The following is a 24,248-nucleotide window of genomic DNA, read 5'->3' on the forward strand; positions in this document are numbered from 1 at the left end:
ACATCATATATGACCAGTTTTGCCTTTGATTTTAGATGGCGCTAAAAAGGCAATTCCCTGTTTCCACAGACCAGTTTCAATTCAGATTAATAGTCCACTACCCCAGGGTGGCACTCAACCAGTTTCAAGACGATCTGATGTTGCATTACTAAATAAAAGCCCTCCAAAAACTCATATATGACCAATTTTGTCTTTAAATTCAGCTCTAAAAAGGAAGCTCCCTGTTTCCAAAGACCAGTTTCAATCCAGATTAATGGTCCACTGCCCCAGGGTCAGACCAAATTCAGTTCAGATTGATAGAATTCTCTCTCATTGAACTTTTAGCCTAGATGTCACTCACCCAAAGTCAAGACTATCTGATATTACATTACAAAATTTAAGATGTTCAAAAGCACATATAGTTCTTGTTTTCAAAGAACTCTTTCATTTTGAAAATGATTAATTACTCAATAAAAATTATTATAAAACACCCATAAAATGTCATACATAGTACTTTCCATTTTTTCTGATTATAATACAAGTTTTCCTCTTTTTACAGATTAGTATCCTTTAAAAAGATATAGCGTCTGTTCAAATACAAGTCTGCTAATAGTTTATTTCCAACAGCAAGACACTCAAAAAAGTGGAGATGACAGAGCATGCACAAGAAGTCATTCTTACGATCTGAAGTGCAAGACTTAAATAAACTCTGTTGTAAAGACAACTCTGGAAGAGACATGTTCCTATGGCCTCTGCCTATATGTTCTGCCATTTCATGGAGTTTGGGGGCACAAGTTTCTCATCTGTGTTGGACATCATTCTTAAATATCTCTGTTGTGTAATACAAATGCAAATTATTTCTGAAACTTGTATGTGTTGAATGCATCTACATCTGTTGTATCACTGATCAATGCAAATGTTTGTAAATTCAACTTTAAAAATTCTTTGACCTTTGCCCATGTTGCCTTACAGCATGCCTGCCACAGGTTGGTATAACTGCTTTATAATATATATATATATATATATATATATATATATATATATATACTGTTTCTTCCTTATCAACCATCAGTTCTTCTCTTCATCATTGTTTTTCTTCTCTTTGAGTAATCCCAGTGGTTTTGTTTTTCTAATTTTTTTTAAAGACAGGCAGTTTGTGCCTTATACTACAATTTCAAGGTAACTGTACAATTCTTATGTATATCTATATCGTGCTACCGTTTGAGTATACTCCACTTCAGACTCAAATATTGTATTTTTAATTTATTACACTTTTTGTAAATGCAGCATTTAATATTAGCAAATAAACTTAGCAATAAACAGTATGTGTGTGTGTGTGTGTGTGTGTGTGGCGGGAGAGCCTGGTGAATTCATGACACATATGCTGTTCAAAACAGTGACTCTCTTTTTTCCATGTTACAAAAAAAATTGTGAAGAAGTTATTGTCCATTTATAATGATTGTTAATGGTGATCAAAATAGAGCTTGATTTGATTTCCATTGCCTTTCATTACAGACAAAAAACACTTTCTTTTTTGTTTCATGGAAGAAAGAAAATCATAAAGGTATAACATAACATGAGAGGAGAGTAAATGATGACAGAATTTACATTTGTGGGTGAAATACACCTTTAATTTATCTACATGACTGCCTTGAAACATTAAACAGGTTTACTGGGTCAGAAATGGTCTTTGGTATAGTGAACAACTTTTCCCTCTTATTATAAGTTGAGGTTCAACTGCTCAAATGGTTCTCCAGTAATATGTGTGGCATTCAGGTGAAGCAAATCGAGCTGTGCAGATCAGAAACATATTTATATATTTATAACAAAATTAATTATTTATCCATCGTAGATGATTCAATTTCTCAAATATACATTTTTTATAATAATAACTATATGCAATTGTATTATTAATACAATTCTAAATTATTATATCAATAATTTCATAAATTCTAACAATTTGACAATTTGTATAAGGATACAAATGTTGAACAGCATATGATAAATGCAAAACTGTGATGCATAAACAAATGCTATCAGTTTTATAATGCCATATTTATGCTTATTAATAATAATAACAGAGAAATGGATTACATTTTCTCAACCTTCATGAAAAGAAAACAGAAATTATCATTTTGTGGTCTCCCTAGTGGCATTGCATTAAAATATCTCAGTAATCGATCTGTTACATCCCAAGCCAAAACCCTTGTTAATTTTGCTGTTTTGCTTGACAGGCAATACTCTTAATGGACCTACGTAAATTCAGCCATATCACTCCTGTCTTAGCGTAGAACTGCTCCTACTTTACAGGTTTATAAATCTATACTCATTACGCATTACTTGTGCATTGCTTTCAACGTCGCTTTATGTTTCATGTCTGTTTTTGACTTGATGGCAATTATAGACTCTATTTCTTATATTTTGTAATATATAAGAAACAGGGAGTTTAATTTCTGTTGCAACCTGAACCAATAGACAAAACAGCATATTCGTTTTTATTATGAAATGACACGTAAGTTAAAACTGTTGGAGTTCACCCTGGGGTGGTGGACTATTAATCTGAATTGAAACTGGTCTGTGGAAACAGGGAGTTTCCTTTTTAGAGTTATCTGAATTTAAAGACAAAACTGGTCATATATGAGGTGTTGGAGGGCTTTTATTTTGTAATACAACATCAGATCGTCTTGAAACTGGTTGAGTGACACCCTGGGGTGGTGGACTATTAATCTGAATTGAAACTGGTCTGTGGAAACAGGGCGTTTCCTTTTTAGAGCCATCTAAAATCACAGGCAGAACAGGTAGAATATGGACGGTAGGGAGAGCCCTGACGTATCGACGTAATGATGATTGACAGACAGAGGCGGAGCAAACTCAAAACTCATTGTAAATAAATAAACACACATTTTTATAAAGATAGTGATACCAAATGTCAGTTTTGCGGAATGTAAAAGCAGACTATTGCTGATTTATTGTTATTTCTTGGACACAAAAATTCTGAAAAGAACATTACGTTTTAAATATTTGACATTAATATTAATTAAATATTCAAATTAAATTATATATATATATATATATATATATATATTGCTAGCGAGTACACACACACACACACACTGTTTAATATTAATATTTTTGCATAAGAAAACTATCTACATTTCTACCGATTCCAAACATCTTGGTAAATATTTCTATCAACATTTAAAAATAAATTTTGTATGTCTTAAAATAAACATTAGAATTAAGCGTTGCATCTGTTAGCATGCACTAACATTAACAAAGAATAATAAATAAAGCTCTAAAAATGTAGGCTATAGCTTATTATTTGTAAAGTAGGCTAATGCGTTAACAAATAAGTGTTAAACAAAATAAAAATAATTGAAACACACACACATCAAATATTCCAAATGCACACAGAGGTTTGATGTATGTGATGAACTACAGTAAAAATATGGGATGCATCTTTGAAGACGCTCCCTTATGTTCTTCTACCGCATCTTTGAAGACGGTCCCTTAACTCGCGCAGCGCTGAAACCGATCAGATCTGTGTCACTGTTTTACCGGGGAAAGAGATACACTCGCCGTTCATATTTGGGCGTATTACAGCCACCGGCAATGCTATGCAACATTTTTAACTGAAAGACGGAATAACAGCAAAAATGACGGTGGATTTTGAGGAATGTATTAAAGATTCCCCCCGATTCAGGTAAGAACACAGCTGACGCCTGTTTGCATGTGAACGCTCTGATTCGCTTTAAACAGCACATGACAGTTCACTTTTGTCTGTGTGATGTATAATAATATTATCTTAAAACATGTAGGCGCTACATAGTGGGCTGGCTACATATGCAGCATTTTGGGACATGTTTCTAGTTTATGAGAGCATCGCCGTGTTCTTCAGGGACCAGTTGAATGAATGAGGGCTCTTTAAGGGCCGCGATAGCTCAGTATGGCTGATTTGTTGTATAATTGTGTTACAGATGTTGATGGAGTCCGAATGCAGTGATGAATGAATTCTCATGATTACTAATCCAGAGATACTGCATTTGCATGATTCATGTCATCTGTTAATTGTAAATGGGATGAATACAGATGCATTTTGAAGGACGCTCCCTTATATTCTTCTGCTGTATATTTGAGCATATATGCAAATTAATAAGCTACAGAAAAATGCATTGTTATGTGAGATCAGAGTATAGTCATCAACAGACTCACTCTTTTTTTCAGGGCATCTGGTGCAATAAATAACTAAACAAGTGAAATATTGCTTGCAGATGTTTATTTGAGTTATTAAAACATTGATTCTCAGCAACCATGAGGCGTCTAAGATGTAGATGCTCCAAGATGACTTAAAAATTACATATTTCTCATTTTATTTCACGCTCTTTTTTTCTTTTTCTGTGAAGTATAAGGATTCTCATGTGATCTAATTTTAAACGGGATTTCTAGCTGGAAAAAGTCATGTAAATTAATAAAATCGTCTAATTACATGAACCGGGGGGGGGGGGATAAACGATTTTCAGTATTTTAACTCATTTCACTAACAATTACAAAGAAATAGGAAGTAACGCATTGCATTAAACGTGAAATTTTAAATAGAAAACTTGATATTTTCTTGTAAATCATACTCAGTCTTTGTTCTATCTGCAACTTCCAAAAATGAATATAATGAATATACATTTTTCTAGTTATCAGATACAAATTATGAGTAAAACGTTATGGGGCCTTTGAATATTGTTGTGGACAACAGGGGGACTTGGAGTCAAAAAGGTTGCAAACCACTGACTTCAAGGAATAGTTCACCCGAAAATGAAAATTTTGCCAGTATTTACCGAGTAATTATGTAACATTTATTTATATAGCATATTTAAATAAGCGATGCTGACCAAAGTGAATTACTACATAATATAATGTAAAATGCCAACGTTATCTCACGACCAATTCCTATGTATTTTACGAGATTGCTAATTGGTACGACCTCACTCCTACGATTTTGTACGATTTGTCTAAACCCCAGGGACGGGTGGGTTTAGGGGCGTGGTTGGGTGTAGGTCATTCATAACAATTAGCCACCTTGTAAAATATGTACAAATTGCTGTGAGATCGGGCTGAAAATGCATGATATGCATAAACTATCCATGAACGTAATATTTTTTATTTTAAGTTAAAATATCCAAATCCAATTCCGTGGAACCCAAAATGAGAAATTCTGAAGAATGTTCTAGTTGCTCTTTTCCAATTTCAGTGAATGGGAACTAAAGTGCTCAAGTCACATATCATAAAAATGGTTCATTTTTGAACAGTTGACTCGATTTAAAAAATATATATATATATTTATTTTTAAATCATCTGACTGATTAATTTACCAAGTGGACTGATGCGGTTCTTTTATTTCAGTTCACAGCCAGTTGCAAGAATTTTAGTCTATTCATCTTATCGCTTCAAAAGACTTTTATGATATTTTACCAGGACATTTTTCCAAATATAGCTTTCTTCCAGAGAACAAAGCAAGTCTTATGGTTTTGGTGAATTTATATTTTGGGTGAACTATTTCTTTATTTTCTAGCCTTGGTGGTCTATTTGTTAGCAGGAATTATGGCAATATAATCTGGTTAGATTTTTAGTGCTGGCATTGTTTTCAGCGCAGTGAGAGTCTTGGTTTCAGTCGTTCAGTCAGCACGTGTGCAGCTTTCAGCGCGGACAGATTCACTTCAGATGAATTCTGATGAGATGAGATGAGATGAGTCACAGCTCTTGCCGGTCGTGTGAATCTGATCCGTCATCATACATGATTGTTCAGAAGGACACAGGAGATACTGGACTTTGTTCTCCATCTGTTATTTTCCATGTGAGACATCGAGGCGTCATGAACGTCATTCTGCAGCAATACACATTTATGTTGCTTTAAGCGGTCAGTGCTTTGCCCTTCTCTGCCTCTTTGTGCCTCTGAGGCATCAAGGACTTTTGAAAGGCTGGCAGCAGGATTATGGAGATGTGTAGTCTCTGCGAGGGGTTGATGTTCTGGGCAGGCATCCAGTATTCCCAGCTTCACTGATGCTTAAGGACTAACACACTCTAGGGACCATACCAGAAGAGCCAGACAGTAGATTCTGGTGAAAAGTGACTGTTTATCTCCATGACCCTACATGAGACAAGAATGAACACACCACCTTTTGACGTTGTGACATTTCAGACAGTCTTTTAAAGGAAAGGAAGGTCCTACACTTGAAGAAATTCTTAGTACCTTTGCACATTTTATTGGCCTAGAAAAGTTGATTTATTCTACATTTCGAGGACAAGGTCACATGCCCAATTCAAACTTCAGAGGAATTTATCTCAGTCTGTACATTTTCCAGACTATGGGCCTGTCCCAATACCCACGCTTGTGCTCTTTGCACTTGTCTACTTACATGATGTATTTCAGGTATTTTTTCCAAATGTTTAGTGGGAGCAAGATTGGCACTTTTAAAGTGCCACTATTATGCCTTTGTCTGTCTGTCTCGAATTCGAATCTTATCCTGTTACGGCTGTACGTCACATTTGCATAATGTCCGCCCATGGGCTGTCATTCGTGCTGTATGCTGTAGACCAATCACAAAGGACTGTGCCATCTGACCAATCACAGCAGCGAGGGGTTTAGAGAGACTGATTCTTTGAACTGCTTCACACGAGTCGTTTAGGAATCATTTAGAAATGAGGTCAAATTAAAGCTATGTTTTGTGTTTTTTGACCTTGGATGCATGTAAACCTGTTTTAGGAGACTCATAAAACAATATCAGCAACCTTATAAATGGCAAAATTACTCAGTGACACACTTATAGTGTCATAAAAATGCAAGCTAATTTTTAACATTTCTGTTTAGTAGCTGACAAAAACATTTAGTAATTGTAGCGCAATTTTTGGCCTCTGGAAAACACATCGTAAAATTACGGTTGAGCCCCTGATGTCACATGGATTATTTTACCGATGTCCTTACTATGTTTCTGTGCATCGATCGTGGTAATATCCTTGCTGTTTATGGAGGGTCAGAGAGCTCTCAGAATTCATCAGAAATATCTTAATTTGTGCTCCGAAGATGAACGAAGGTCTTACAGGTTTGGAACGACATGGGAGTGAGTAATTAATGACACAATTTTCATTTTTGGGTGAACTATCCCTTTAAGTATTAGAAATTTCCTATAGTCTACCAAAGGAATTTCTGTCTAGTTTCCTCTAAAATCACGATTTCTAGTTAGAAAGTAACTGGAGCATCTACAGAAACGGTCAGCTCCTGGAGGAATACTCAGTTTCACACGAAACATGATCCTTTACTGAGTCACTCCTGCCAAATAAATGAACAGAACAGAATTGGCGGGCACAGCAGTGTGTGTGTGTGTGGATGTGCTGATGGACAGCCGGCTGCTGTTGTATAACAGCGAAACTGGGACGTGGAGAGTAGGAGGCAGGAACCAAAATGAGCTGCCCATTCATTCAAGCAGGCTGTCAGCTTTAGGAAAGGTGGAGGTGCAGACATGGTTTCTGCATGCTTCAACCTGCAGCAGGATCAGGGCATGCCAGAGAGGAGTATTAGGGGAAATCAGGTGTGGCTGCAGTACATACTGCACTAAAGAGATAATTGCATGAAGTACAATCGGCTGATTGAATAGATATCTAGGTGGGATCAGAAAAGGTTCAATTATGTGTGATCTTTTGTTATGAGCGCGTCTGAAGATTTCTTGCATCTCACGACTTTATCGTGTATGAAATAATGTCTGTGTGCATGTGTGTAAAACAACAAACTGACGATTTATAATCGTTTGTATATACATTGTCGTGATTAATTGTGGCTAGAGGATGGATGGGACGGTGGGTGGTGCTCGGGGTGGTAGTTCGGACGTCACAAGGGCTCGTGAAAAGGCACGACTACTTTATTATACCAGTCATTTGACTAGCGCAAACGTTTAAATTGCATTGCGTGGTTCATTTTAATAGTTATTTTTGCACCTGGCCTTATAGAATATGCATATGTAGGAGTTCCCTATCAGATACAGATACGTTTTACTACTAATTTTGCATGTTTAAAATATGTTTTGCTTTTGCAAGGATGGGAACATTCTAGAAGTTTCTGTAGCATTCTGTAATACTCTGGAACATTCCAGAACATCGTAGGACAAAAATAATCCAACGTACACTTCTGACGTTTTGGATAACTCACTTTTAGAAATAGTTTACAGTAACCTGTTGTTAACTCCGTGTCATGCATGTAGCGTGTAATTTTTATGCATGCATATTAGCTTGTATAAGTTGTCAACATGTTTGGTTTTCCTGAGCACTGTTAATGATACGTAAAATGTAATGTGATTTTCAAATTTCATTAAGGAAACATTCAAAGCAAAACAACTTTATTTGTTTTAATTTATGAATTTGTAGTAATTTAATACAAATGCACAAATAAATATGATATTTAAGGTCAAAATGTAGTTCAAGAATCAGATTGTGATTCCCTGGAATCGGATTGGATCGTGATGTGCCTCAATGTTGCCTCTCCTACCGCTGGCCCTGTTAAAGAGTGACTGGCCCTCTATTGTGAGGTCTGCTTTTACGTATATGTGTTTTAAAGAAAGCTTTGTCAGTGAATGTAAGCGCAACGACATGTGGCAAACAGTTTTCCACCACAGCCTTTTCACAAACTCAAAAGTGAAGTCATTCACGCACCTGTCACAATGCCCTTCATTCAGTCTTACTTCATGACCGCCAGCGGCCTCTTCTTTGACAATGCTGTAGAACTGGCATGTGACGACTCCTGTCACACCTGCCTTTCACAGAAATGTGCTCGTTTACACACAGTGGCCCACAAAGGTCAAGGTTTTGCTCTGATATGTGTGGTTGGTTTACAGTAAGCCTCAGTACTTCCTCTGTGGATTAAAACAGAGCCGTCAAACAACAAAATCAAGTTCGTCACAAGAGGGTGAGTTGAGTAAACCGTTCTGACAAACTTAATTCACGCAGAGCACACTCAGTGCTCTGTCAAAACAAGCTCCAAAGATGACAAACAAGCGATGGCCTTTTAGACAGACTCTCAAATGCTTTCACTTAGCGGCACAACGCTGTATTTTCTGTTTGTTCACTATAGTTACAGGAAACCGCCACTTTTCTCTGGGATCCTACAGTGAGGGAAACAGACAGATAACGGGTCGTGACCCTGGAACGCAGCATGTGTTTCTAATGGATGAGCTTCCTTAATCGGCTGATTGGAATGCATGAGAAGAATGTATGGGAGAGCGGATTGGGAGAACACGACCATAATGCTCAAACCATCCTTTAGCACACCACCTGGTCTTTGCTGCTCCTAAATTCACTTTTGTTGTGAATTTCCATCTATACACGCTCTGTAGCGTATGTATAGATTTTTCTATGAATCTACAGCAATACAAATTTCTATAAAAAAGCAACAATATAAAACACCAATATTCAAGAAGTCATTGCATATATGTATGAATATATACTGTTAATGACCATAACCTGAAGGAACGCTAAAGGTCATTGCACACGGAGTCTGAAATTTTTGCATGCGTTTTGAATCAAAATGCATGCTACGGATGCGAAAACGCAGCAAATCGAACCTGATCAGAATTTGTTTATGACGGACAAAAGTTTCAGAGGCAGTGTGTAAACGTGATTGACACAACGTGAGGTCGTATTTATTTTTTAACGAGTCTGCAATGACCTTTAGTCTAAATCTATTGTATTTCTACGGAAAGGCCTTGATCTTCTTTCCAGGCTATAATATTAATACGCCCACGTTCACAATCATACAACCTCATTCTATCACAAATGTCAATGTAATCTGCTCTCCCCAGCATCACCTTTTGTGAATAATCATTATTATCTCCTCTGCTTCCTTATGTGTTTACCCAATATGAGCTGTTATCATAGGCAGCGACTGGCCGCCATGGCAACTGGCTTTTTTGGCTTGTAGGTGGTTGCCTGCCTATTTCTGCTTGTGCTTCACTGGAGTGGCTTGCTATTCGAAATCACACGCTGACGAACAGTCAAAATCCATAGAAGATAAATGAAACATTTGCTTGCCGTATCCCAGCGATATTTCATGATTTGATTTATTAAATCCCATAACGCTATTTCATTAGAAAGGTCACGACAAAATAGATCGCTATTAACCTGATACATAAATCAGATTCTCTAATGTTTGAGTGGATTGACTGATGATTGCATTGCGGGCCCTAGTATTTGATCATACGCTATATATCTTGTCATAAACCCAGTAATCCCAACGGATTTATCCTATGAAACTGGTTTTCACTGTAGGTATGTTTGCATTAGGTCAAGTGTTTGACCTGGATTAAACCCTGAATTCATCTTTCTCTGCATACAAAAGAGCTTTAGAGAGCAATAACAGGAAATAATAAATGTACAATTGATCGCAATAGAAACAAATTCTGTGGGGAATTCAGTTGTACTTGTTCTTCTGATTCCATAATGTTTACTGCTACTTTTTACATATACTGGTCAGTGACATATGCACGGGTCAATCATAAAGGAAAATATTAAAAAAAATTATTTAATTTTAATTTGTATATATATTTCATGATTTAATGATACAAACGTCATGTTTAACCATCAAGTAAAAAGTACTTCAATACATGTGAGTTTTCATATTTTTTTACAAAATTATTATTTATGGTTATCATTGCGTTTTGGCGGTGGGGGTCGCACCACATGACATTACAATGTTAACTAACCTTGCCTTGTCCTAAAATGTCAAATAATCTGGTGAGACGTATCTGTCTTGATACACCGTGCTGGGTTTTATCTTCATGTTGGTTGCCCCACATGACCTGAAATTGGCCAAAAAAAATTCAAATAATTAATAATAATAAATAAAATCCTATGAAATAATAAAAAGAAATAAAATAAAAAATGTCAAGCCAAACTATGCTTAAGTTTGTTTTCTTTCAAGAATTTCATTTATTTAACAAGACTTTTTTTCCCATTATCATATCAGGACAGTTGTACCACCCTGACTTATATAAAAAAATCTGAATTAATTGAATTCAGAAATGAAAAACATTCTCATCATAGAAGAGGAGCATCATGTCATTGACCCATATTAACCCTCCATATTTTTGTTTAATAAATTCCTTGCAGATTTATTTGACAAGCCAACATTCAGGTTTCCCCAGTCAGTCAGAGCGTTCACCGTAAATCTCTTTCATGTCAAAACCATGCCAGTGCCACTGAAGGACATCAAAGCAGCACAGCAAATTGAGATGGCACTCTGGTCTGCTTTGTAAATTATTTGGTAGTTAGCAAAATAAATATTTGCCTTTATGTAATTTGGTCAGGCTTTGTTATAATGATATAATAATCTAGAAATATTTTGGCACACAACCTGTCCAACATATTTTCTTCATTTATTTTGTGTTATTGGTCATTGATCTCCCCAATCAGGCCAATGTCCATTGACATAATACCTGCCTCATTCAGAATAAACACGTTGGGCAATTTGTACTTCATTCCAATGGATTACCCATTTCTTGGACTGTCTACATGCTGTGTCTCGCACAACACGTTTTGAAGATTAGTGAAACATGCAGACAGATTAATACGTTTGTTCATTGCGCCACGCTTGGATTGGTATGTTTTTTTTAGAGGTATCGCTGTCTGTTGATCTGTTGATGTCAGGCTTTAGTTCAAGCTTTGAGAGTCGGTCCTTAAAGGGATGGTTCTAAGAAAAACAAGTTAGGTCGTAATTTACTCATCCTCATGTCATCCCAGAACTGTATGAATTTCTTGTTTCTGTGGAACACAGAGATATTTTTCTGAATGTCTCAGTCCATACAATGGAAATTAATTTTGTTTTGGACCCCTTTGACTTTCATTATGTGCACAAACACAGTTGAATCATTCCTCAAAATATCTTCTTTTGTGTTCTGTGGAAGAACAGCGCAGAAGCGCAACCAGAATGGTCAGATCCTGAAGACTTTGACTTTCATTATCAAGATGAAGCCTGTGAAGTAATCTCCTGTATCTTCTGAATCTGTAGACACAATGAAGGTGTGCATTGTCGCTGCTCCGGCAGGAGACTCCTTATCCGGTCCTACACAATGAAGGCATGTTCCCCGAGGCACACATCATATGAGTCTAGTGATTCATGACAGTGCTATCTGTTGAAAGAACCCTGTTAATCTTGGTTGTACACCTGTATGTTTACTACAAAGGGCTCATTGTCGCTCATATTGAAGGGTCTGGACAGCGAGCTGTGTTTATCTGCTTAGAGTAGTTTATAAAATTAGAATTTGTGAGATTTGATCAAATCATCGACTGTATCTGACTGTATATGCTTTTGTTGTGGGATTTTTCAATTTATGAGTAAAAGGAGGATCTTGATGATTTTGCTCGACAATGTTAATTACACGCATCCATACTGAAAATGTGAATTCTGAAGCAGTTGTACAAAAAATGTTTTGTCAAGTTCAGAGGCGTTTCCTCCGAGGAAGCAAGGGAGGCATTGCCTCCACAATAGATTGAATGAGAATAAAAAATCATAGTACAAAAATAAAACAATGCAAATATTACATAGAAAGTGTATAAATATCTCATTTTTCTAGAGTGAAGCTGTCCAACAATGACACCAGTGGAGAAAGGTACAGTGTCTCTCTTGCCTCCCCTGAGCCCACTCAGCCCAGTGAGTTTTAACAGACCCCCATGCATGTGGTGGGTTTGGTGGGGGGTAATTGATAATGAATTGGGAATAATAATGTGTTATTATTGTGTTTGTCCCACCTCTTGTGTTTGTGCACATTTCACTGTCTCCAATCAATCTGAATGAACAAAATAATGGTGTTAATGGTAAGTCTAAAATTGTAAGCAAGCAATACACAGACTTTTATATATCACCACTTTGTGTCAAAATCAAACTTCAAATGGCCTGAAAACATGATCTGTGGTTTTTATTTAGTTTTTTGTGAGCAATTAGCTTGTTGAAATTAAAGGTACATCTCCGCGTCTGTGACGGTGTTTACCAAGCTTTGATTAATTATGATCCAAAAATAAGTTTATTATTAAAAAGAACAGCTGAACAGCAGTTCATTAATAAAATATATTATTGTTTAAATAACCTGCCATGAGTTATTATTTTGGAATAAATGTAACATGCTTAAAAATACTAAACTGATTAGACTTGGTTTTATTGCTAATGTAAAAATACAATATATATATATATTTTTCCCCTGATAGTCACCGTTCAAGTTGTGTTTACCACTGACCTTGTTTTACTCATAGATTTGAAAAACCCCATTATAAAAACCTGTAAGAAAATCTCAAGGGCACCCAATGGACTTGCAGGTTTTGAAGTCTCTCTATTGGCGTTCACTTTGAGAAGGTCATGGACATATGGAAGCTTGAAAATGTGAGGTTGCTTTCAAGGTTGAGGTTATAACTGAGTGCAAAGGTCTTGTATTGAAGAAGTGTTTTTCGGTGTGTCACATTTCTTCGGGAGAAACTGCTAGATTCTGTCCCAGTGACGCCCTAAGCTCTTCAGGTTCTTCTCCTCCACACTTTACTTCAGTGCATGCTTGTACAAACCTAAAGGATCATTTTCTGACATCTTAAATGACAATTGGGATGACCTCAGACTCATTGACGTATTCGATGTTGGAGATACATCAGCCTTTGAATGGAGACATAGCTGAAGTTAATCTTTAAAAACACTAGTTTAATAACGTTGCTAAATGTAAACTTTAGCAAATTAATATATATTCCTATGTTACAATGTTTTGGTGTCTAAATCACCTGTAGCATTTAAAAATGATAAATTTTTTAAACAAATTTTAGACTTTTTTTTTTTTTTTAATATTGGCCATTCATCAGTTATCTGCTATAACATGAAAAGATTTATATCGAAGCGTCCCTTCTTCTAATCCATTACCTGTAATTATAGGATTTCAAGAATAGTTTTTTGAAAAGTTTAAATTCAACATGAAATCAAAATTGACCTCATTTACTTAAATACATATTCCTAGTCTCATTGTGAATGATTCATCAGCTCCCATAACTACGGTGGCCGAGAGAGCTCAATGCACTGCAAATAGAAAAGAAACACCTGCAAATTAAGAAAACAACTTCGTCAATTTGACAACACTTGCGCTGCAAATACTTACAACACAAACAAATAAAGAAACGCGCTGCGAATAGAAAAGAAACACCTGCAAATTAAGAAAACAACTTCGTCAATTTGACAACACTCGCGCTGCAAATACTTACAACACAAACAAATAAAGAAACGCGCTGCAAATAAAATTCTTTATTTGGTTGTGTTGTGAGCATTTGCAGCACCTGCTGTCAAATTGATGAAGATGTTTTCTTGATTTGCTGGTACTTTCTCTATTTGCATGTGTTCTCTGAAGTTGCAGCACTTTGAGCTCTCTCGGCCACCGTACATAACTCTAAAAAACAATCACACAATGATTTATCAAAATATAATAACTTGCTCTTATTTTGAAATGTCTGTTTAATCTCTTATACTGTATTTCAACCCACTTGTAATAGAGAAAGCACACCTCACCATCCAGTCAATTCCTGATGGATAAAATCAAGCCCTGCCATGCATTTGTTTATTGTCTTGAATGTCCTCTTTCACTCAGGAATACATCACATTACTGAAGTCAAATAAGTTGAGAATGCATAATGCCTATTCAAGCTGTTAGGGAATTAGAGTCTAGCACAGGGTCTGCTTATGGGTTTGTGCATTACAAAATGTATTCGAAGTTTTAGGTCAGCTAACAGCTCTATTGTGGCTGCTTATTTCCCACAAACCAATGACAAAAGTACACATAATAACTTTGCTTAATGGGATATCTGTCCCCCAAGAACCCTGGAAGTACTAGTTTCTGAGTGTCCTGTTTGTGGACAGGAGGAATCTGGACGCCTGCTTTATATCAATTTTTAAGATGGGTTCTGGTGATAATGCACTGCTGTTTGTGTCTGGATTTTCTGCATTTGTTTTTGCAGCTATTGCCAGTTGTGTATTTTTGTAAATTTTTGATCGCTGTTGATTTTGGCCACAAATGAATCACTGAAATATAGGAGGAAAAAAGTGACATTGGCATGTCATGGCAATTTTGAGGCTTTTTATCCCCCTGAAATGTTGTGTTTGAGCACTTAAGTATCTAAATATCTCAAACAGATGTAGTACTGAGCAATCCTTCAGTCTATTTTCTATGTAGATATTTCATTATATATTGTGTTTATGCAGCAGAAGAGCTGAGAATAAGGGGAATGGTGGTGGCATTTTATATATTTTGATAGGAAAAGCGGACCACAGAATTGCATGTCTATGATGTTAGTGTGATTCATAATGTTTTTCACCAGTGATCTGTTCCAACATCTTCAAATAACAGCAACTCTATTTTGAATTGATGTAATCTTGCTACAAACGCCACAGATGACTCACACAGACCTTGCAAGAGCATTAAACACAGTGTGAACCTCCACTGTGGGAATTCCACAAGACCAAAAGGATGTAAAGCTGCGCAATAGTCGCACATTTTCCAGAGCTTCCAGGGCTGTCAGTTTGAGACCGCGTGCTTTAAGAGCAACAGTGGAAAATCAGAACAGCTGAAACATTGTCGTTCTTCTAAATGATGGTCTCGCAGGTGGGAAGGAAGTGCACGCTCAATATACTGCATGCTTGGTGTGCTGTGGAGCCCCAGTTGCAGAACCAGCTCATGTGTCCTTCGAGAGACTGGACTGAACCCGGTAACAGCGGACGACACAGCTTGATTATATGTTGACCTTGGAAGGAAGAGAGAGAGCAAAACTGAGTGTGTTTGTTGAGGGAAGGAATGAGAAACTAAAATGAGGTTGGAATTTTGCAATAAATCTTCTGAAGTATTTAAACACTTTAGAGCATTTTATATTTTCCCCAAAGTCCACGTAAAAATAGTACAGATTTCTTGTACCAAAAACAGTCATAATTTAGTTTTGGCTCAATCACATGACACTTTTAATTTATTCAAAAACTGACCTTCTACAATGAATATGTTTTTAGCTTGGCATAATCTATTTTAATATATATATTTAATGTGAAAAAAGTCATGTGGTCAAACCAATATGCAAAATAACATAAAACAGGAAATAATATCACAGATGCGTGCTGACTGTGCGTCAAGGTTAGCAAGTCTTTTTATGACAAGGCTGTAAAATAGTGTGACTCCCCCAAAATACAATGATATTTATGAATTAATAAGTAATATTTAATATAATATAATTTTTTTTACATTAAAAATATATTAAAACTTGCATGTCTTCAAGGAAAATATGGAAACTATTACTTCATATTTTTGTCAAATGGTATAAAAAATGTTTTCTTTAAAACCATGTGAAGCCAACATGAATATAAAGAGTATATTTTTATATTTTAGGAAACTAGATTTCCTTTTATCCTTTTTCATCATGGCTACTCTGTTTTCATTGACCCCTCAATGGTTTGCTGCTGTACCTTTAAGACTTCTATATTTAAAGGGATAGTTCGCCCAAAAATGAAAATGGTCAATTACGCACCCTCATCTCGTTCCAAACCCATAAAACTTTTGTTCATCTTCGGAACACTAATTAAGGTATTTTTGATGAAACCCGAGAGCTTTCTGACTCCATAGACAATGCTCCCAGGCCCAGAAAGGTAGTAAAGACCTTTTGTTAAAATAGTCAATGTGACATCAGTAGTTCAAACGTAATTTTATGAAGCAACGAGAATAATTTTTGTGTGCAAAGAAAGCAAAAATAATGACATTATTCAACAATTATTCCATCCGCTGCCATTCATGAGATGCATTTTAATGATGTTCAAACTACGTTTCTGGGCCTGAGGAACATTTCAGTTACATTGCGGTCTACGCAGGGGTAGAAAGCTCTCGCGGTTCATCAGAAATATCTTAATTTGGGTTCTGAAGATGAACGAATGTCTTACAGGCTTGGAATGGCATGAGGGGGAGTAATTAATGACAGAATTTTCATTTTTGGGTGAACTATCCCTTTGAATAGTGTCTTATGATTTGATAAGCTTAGTTGCTGAATACTCTTAATATGTAATCATGGAGTATCATATCTTACTCTTCTCGTGGTTCTAATGTCAATGCCATGCAGATGATATATGCTGAGTGTAGAGGGAAAAAATGTACTGAATGACATGACACTGAAAATAATTTAAACAGACTTGCTGCATCTGAGAGCATCTGATGTTTACTTGAAATTGGAACGCAACCAAGTGTGCAAAGGCCTCAAATACCGGACACATATGTCCTGATCCTGCTGCATACATGAGCATCACAGTCACAGTCACAAAATGTTTGAAAAGCCCATATTGGTCGTTCACCGTCTGGGTGGATTCTCTCGCTGTCTGTTGGACAGTGCTAAAGATTGCTTCCTCTCAGGGCAGCTCTCTCTGCGAGGAGCAGCGTGTCAAGGCTTATCCGTCTGCTCCGGCTCCCCGTGCCAAACACAACACCCCGCTAAGAGAATTAGTCTCTCGCTCTGGAGTTCTGGCACTGTCCAGTCAGAAAAGTCACACGCTGGCCAGTGCTTCTCTCTGAACTTCCTGTGAGTTGTCCGTCTATCCCCAGAGAGCTGTCTAATACCAGTGGACTGAAACTGATGTTGGTTTTGTTTGTAGAGTAATTGTTCTTCAGGAAAAGAAGCTAATAAAGACTCTTTTCTTGTTTTTTAGACAGGATATGTCTTCTAAAGCTCAGATCAGTCGCTGTTTCTCAGGATTAAAGACTTGGCACTCTGAGCACATCCTATAAGGCCTGGGTAATGCGCTCATCTCTGCTGTTTGGCTGCTATGGTTTACCTGTAATAAGAAGAAATGTGTATTGTTCAAATTGACTAGTTGGACTAGTCTGAGCAACTAATAGGTCTGTATAATTAAAGGAATAATTCACCCAAAAATGAAAATTTGCTGAATGTACACACTCCCATGCCATCCAAGAAATAGATGTTTCTTCACGAGATTCACAAGTTTGTTTCTTCATCAGAACAGATTTGGAGAAATTTAGCATGAAATCACGTTTGGATCCCCTGCAGTGAATGGGTGCCGTCAGAATGAGAGTCCAAACAGCTGATAAAAACATCGCAGTAATCCACACCACTCCAGTCCGACAGTCAACGTCTTGTGAAGTGAAACGCTGTGTGTTTGTAATTACAAATCCACAAAGGATTCAGACCATTGCTTCTGGCCAAAATATGAATCCATAATCCATAATAACGATTCCTCCAGTGAGGTCACATCAAAACTTGTATACGGTGCTCGATTTGTACACATTTCTCTCTTGATTCAGACTAGAGTTTTCGCTGGAGAAAGCAATATTATAGCTAGAAGTATTAATGATGAAACGCACAGCTTTTCACTTTAAAAGACATTCATTGATTGACTGGAGTGGTGTGGATTACTTGTGGATTATTGTGATGTTTTTTTTTTTTTTTTCATCTGTTTGGACACTCATTCTGACGGCACCCATTCACTGCAGGGGATCCAAACGTGATTTCATTAATCTACATCTGGAATGGCGTGAGGGTGAGTGAATTTTCATTTTTAGGTAAACAATTTCTTAAGATGGTTTTGAATTCGCCAGAATTCTTTGTAGGTAATGATTATAAGATGCATGTTATATACCCAAAGCTTTAGAAACCTTTTTCATTGTTGTTTTTTAGTTAGCTATTTGTTTAGCCTGCGATGAATTTAATGATGCTGCTGTTGCAAAAGAGTTTCGCCACACAAACTATATATATAGGGTGGAGCATCCAGTTAGCATGCTAATTAAAACATTGTAGTTCAAATCAACACTAAAAATATAAATAAGAAAAATGTTGTTGAACTAGTTGACCAACCTAATTGACAACTAGTCATCCATCATGACCCATACACGTAGCTAGTAAAAAGTATGCTTGTTCAGAACATGATTATGAAAAGACTTTGACTAGCCAGGAACAATTACCAGGCTGTTCTAGAAGTTAACTTGTTTCTGGAAGTTGTGCACAACTAATCCTGAGAAAGGAGGATTGTTGTAGAATTGATCATCTATAAGTGGCGACGCCAAGGAATTCCGCATCCAGATGGCAAAACCATACTGTATCTGGCTTTATGAAATATTGACGTCCTTTTTACAAATAATGTGTCCTATGGTAATTTAACCGTTGTGGTTAATGACCATACTTTACTGGATTGCTTTGAGCAGAGGGTGTTTTTTTTATTCTGGATTTTTCAGTCTGCCTCTCTGAGATATTTGAGGTTTCTGGAGGGAAGTCAAACCACAGTCATTCTGGAATTGGTTTGAATCGTCTGGCTGGTGAACACGCTGCATGGGTGGGCCTGAGTACTCTTAGATTTCCATGCATTCTGACGCCGTGTTGATCTGTCGTGTGTATTGTTAAGCCCCATAAATTGCATTGAAAGTACATTTATGACTTATGATCAGGTGTAATTATTGGTTTGTGGTGCTCCACATCAGCAGATGTAAAGCAAGCAATTGAAAATAAGATTGCATGTTGGGTTTAAAGTGGCTACAGAAGTTGGGGCTCCATCAGATATGATATGACACATTAATGTTTTCAGTGGCAGAAAACATGCCTGGTTTTTCAGTTTGATCTCACTTAGTCCCAGACTATGGTTGCTAAAACAAGCCAGTAAAAACACCATTTCCCATCATCCTCTTAAAAAGCGATTCCCATGTAAGGCAGTAGCCGTTACAGGAGCAACTTGATTATTCACCCTGCAGATGAGGCCGTGACAGACTCCATTAGCAGTACAGGATGTGATGAGTTAGCCTTCAGTGCTGCTCTGTAATTCCTTGCTGGATGACCACAGGTTATGAGCACCTGGTTGGTTAAGGCAAATTAAGTTGTAACTATACGTAGTTTGGCATTTTATTGCCTGCCTAATATTTTGCCAAATATTTGACACAACTTTACTGCCAAAGTCATGTGGCACAACCAATATAGTCATATGGTGCAACCAGTATGAAGCAAAAAAGGAAATGACATATGAGAACCAGGTTGGTAAAGGCAAATGAAGTTCTTTCAAAGTAACCATAAGTAGTTTGGCCAATTCAAGCTTATTAATGTTTCACAAAATGTTCTGCCAATGTTCTGCCATACCAGAGTCATGAGGTGCAACCAACAAAGTCATATGCTGCAACTATTATAAAGAAAAAAGGAAATGTAACCCCTAATTTGACATTTTTATAACAGGACGAGATTTGTTCAGGTTGCGAAAATTCATGTCAAGTGGTGCAACTCCCCAAAAACTCAATGACATATGAGAATGCATGATTCATGATATTTGTAAAAATACTGTTTTACCTTAAGAAATGCATTTAAAATGTTTGAGATTTTTAGAGACTCCCGTGCATTCAAGGTGTAAGAAAAATATTTTATTACTTGATAAAATCACACCGTATTACATTTAGAGAAATCACATTTAAACTTTCCTTGAAAGTTTCATAAATGTTTTTCAAAACCTTATGAAACCAAAATGAATGCAAAAAAAATGCTGTTCTAATAACCTGACAGGTGTTTTAAACTCTACAAATAAGTGTCCACAATAAATAAGTGCAATTGACTCCATTATATTTGATTTATGAATAGTTCAATATCAGTATATCTTGATGATACAACATCATTTAACTTAGTGATTTTATAAAGGAGAACAAATTTGACAGACTGAACAAGCGTGATGATGATTTGTTAAACACATACTCCGTACCGAACGTGTAGGTACTGAAACGGTGATGTAATATTTGAACATTAAGGAACAGGAATAAAAACAGTTCAAATATAGTGCTGTATAAACAGTAATGCTTGTGTTTTTGCCTCAGAACAGATCATGTACTCTGTACAGATGTCTAACGGTTTTAAGCCACGCAGTGTTGCCTAATACTTGGCGTAGGTCTTTAGCTCACTTAGGGAAAAGGTGCCATTTGCTCCCCTGAAGTTTGCAGAGGAAAGATTGAGGCCAAAGTAAACCCAGCCTGGCCAATACTTTTAGTACTTGTTTTTCTCTCACCACAAATGAGGTCTTTGCACTTGGGTTGGTTTTTCTCTAAACTGTCGCTCAAGCAAACAGTCCTGCTCCTGAGGGAACTATTTGGCAAAACACCCCTTCTGATTCTGCCACCTTCTCATCTGGTCATTCTCCTGTTCAGACGTTTGGACCTCATTCAAGTGGACTGGGGTAATACTTCTCACAACAGTGACTCTCATGGACCTTGGACTACAGAAGATATTGCTCAAGACAGATGGGAACATCTGGCAACTGTCGTTTCTTCTCAACTCTGGATTTTCTCCAACTCCTGTGGCCCCTTTTCCCATGTTCCAAGATTTGGGGATTGGGAAAAGCTCACTCCATTAAACAGGACAGCTACACACCCTCACTAACAGATGCTGTACAGCTGATGGGCTGCAGCTGAAGACTCTTCCTTCTCTTCCTCTACACCATCTGAAAGTCATTATAACGTGCTTTTTCCAGTGCGACCAGTTAAAGGGGTGATAAACGGGATCATACCTTCATGTTACAGTTAGCAAGTTGACATACGACACCATGATCTAGGAGGCTCTCACGCTCTCTGTGGGTTTGGAGGGTGAGACCCTTGTCATTATCTCTCAATGCTGCTCTCTGATTTAGAAGGCGGTGTTATACCAGGATGATCAAACAAACTCCAGTGACGTTTAATGCTAGTGAGTCTACATGGCCACCGGCAGAGTCCTTGATGTGATGCTGCAAACGTCATGATGTTGTGACTCACTGACCCCATTTACATGCACTTAAATCATCTTAATTTGGGTTATTGCAAAAAGCAACATTTTACATTCCACTTTAGTATCTTAATGGGATAGTTCACCCAAAATTGAAAATTACCCCATGATTTACTCGCCCTCAAGCCATGACTTTTGTCATGGCTTCAAAAGACTTTTGTCATTTCTTCAAAAAGCCATGTACATGACTTTTTTCTTTCAGACGAATACAATCGAATACAGTTCTATTTAAAAAATATCCTGGCTCTTCCAAGCTTCATAATGGCAGTGAATGGGTGTTGAGATTTTGAAGTCCAATAAAGTGCATCCATCCATCATAAAAAGTGCTCCACATGGCTCCAGGGGTTAATACAGGCCTTCTGAAGTGAATCGATGGGTTTGTGTAAGAAAAATATCCATATTTAAAACTTTATAAACCGTAATCTCTAGCTACCCTTAACTTTCTTACACGTGTTCACAAGACGGATGGCGTAGCGTAAGCCCCGGTGAGAAGTGATGAATGCGGAAGTGCAGAGGAGAGAGCAAAACAAAAAAACCTGTCATGAATTAGAAGTACAAAATGAGGATGTCCAAGGATTTTGATGTAAGCCAAGAGGAGACAGGTTTTCCTTTGCTGTAAATAAAACTTTGCAAAAAAGCAATCATTCATGCATGTTCAATAAATGAAACATCCAAATGTTGAATCAAGAATGTGAGCACATGCAAAATCCTCTATTTTAGCTGAAGGCATTGTGCACCCGAACCTACCAGTCGTTGTGAAACCAAACAAATTTGTCTGCGTCTTCAACTCGAAAAAAGATCCTCTGTTCTTTCAGTTTTGCAGATAAAGCGCCTCACATTTGTTGTTTTGGTTGCTTATAAAGTAAAGCCTGTAAATAGCGGACACATGTGGACACAGATTGATATTCAGTGATCCGTTTGCTGTGTGTCCTGAAGGCCCCAGTCATTCAGCGGATGAAAACAGCCCCTGTGTTGGCCTATTGAGTGTGTTTGCTCAACAGTCCGGGCTTTGTGAGCGGAAGCAGCTCAGGGAATGTGCTTAGCTCCGCTCGGACTCCGAACACAGCGTAGCATTTGAGTAGACGCGCAGGTGTCTTTATAATTCCCCACATCTGAGTGCATCCTTCATATATAGACGATATATAGCTGTATTGCAGCTGTGTTTGGCTGTTTCACGCTCTTAGAGGTCACATGACTCGGTCATCTTGTGTTGGACTGAGAATCAAGATCATTCAAACTGAGCGGTAAGAGAGAAAACAAAGAACTGTCTCTGATTTTAGCTGATTAAATGAGAGAGATCTGTGGGAAATCATTCAAATCAGATGACTTAGATATAAAATTTGTACTTTTAAAGCAGTCATATTTTTAAAATCCCCCCCCCCACCTCTCAAAATTGCTTATCTTGGCCATCAAATGGCTCAGCAAATTCAAATTCTTCGTTTTTGTATTCTTCGTATTCTTATTATCATCATCAATGTTGAAAACAGCTGCTTAATATTTTTGTGGAAACCACAGACATTTTTTCAGGATTCTTTGATTCATATAAAGTTCAAAAGAAAGGCATTCATGTGAATTTTTTTTTTTTTTTTTGGGGGGGGTAATATTAGACATGTCTATAAACAAACAAAAAAAAATAAGCAAGCAGTCAAGCCATTTTCATACTGTTTAAGCTAAAAAGAGTTACATTTTCAAGAAAATTAACCTGCATATTGAAAATAAATAGAAAAGAAAAACAGATAATATTTGAACATGGACCAAAAAAATTACATTAGCTTAAAATGATCATTTCATGGGTGATCATAACAGACTGATTCATTATTCATGATTCACGTTGTGTTTAAAATGTTGTGCATATTTTACATCCATCTGCACCCAGCAGTTTTTCCAATGTTATCAGTGTTTGTTTTGTTAAATTGTTGCCTTTAGATCATTGTAGCCTGAAGCTGACAGATATATATATATAAAGCGGTGGGTTTGGCCACAGAGCTGTTTAAATGAAGAAACTCCAGGCCTCTGAGTCTTACCTCAGGGCTGATCTGAAATGTCAGGCGGAAAGTTATGAGCGCAGACTCATGTGATGCTTACGCACATGCACATGCTCGCGTGGGGTTAAGAATAGCTTACGAATGGATGGATGGATGGGAGGCTGCGCAGCCGAGCTTAAGATGAAAGACACGTGCCCCCCCCCACCACCACATCACACCAGTGTCCGGCCGCTCACTCGTGTCAACAGTGCACATCCCAGAGAAAGGGGGTGGAGTCAGCCAATCTATCCTACCAGATAATGGTTAGAACGCAGGGTTAAGTGTCCCGTCTCATCTGAACAGACACATGCATGCAAACATAGCTGAATGTGTGTGACCGTGCAGTCTAAGCATCCACCCAAAATCCCTCATCTGACCATGAAGTTAGTGCTTCTGTGATCTAGTGGATTTGAAATTAAAATTAGATGTGAAACATTTTGT

General features: G+C 37.2%; 1 protein-coding gene across 1 annotated transcript in view; it reads left to right on the forward strand.

The window, feature by feature from the left end:
- Positions 1-3,491: 3,491 nt before the first annotated feature.
- LOC306855234 (arf-GAP with coiled-coil, ANK repeat and PH domain-containing protein 3-like) overlaps positions 3,492-24,248 on the forward strand; it is a 74,058-nt gene continuing 53,301 nt past the window's right edge. Inside the window, exon 1 of the mRNA XM_079393768.1 lies at positions 3,492-3,682. Coding sequence (XP_079249894.1) covers positions 3,636-3,682 — 47 coding nt within the window. The 5' untranslated portion in view covers positions 3,492-3,635. The remainder of the gene's footprint in view (positions 3,683-24,248) is intronic.

Source organism: Barbus barbus (assembly GCF_936440315.1).
Source record: "Barbus barbus genome assembly, chromosome: 35".
NCBI lineage: Eukaryota > Metazoa > Chordata > Actinopteri > Cypriniformes > Cyprinidae > Barbus > Barbus barbus.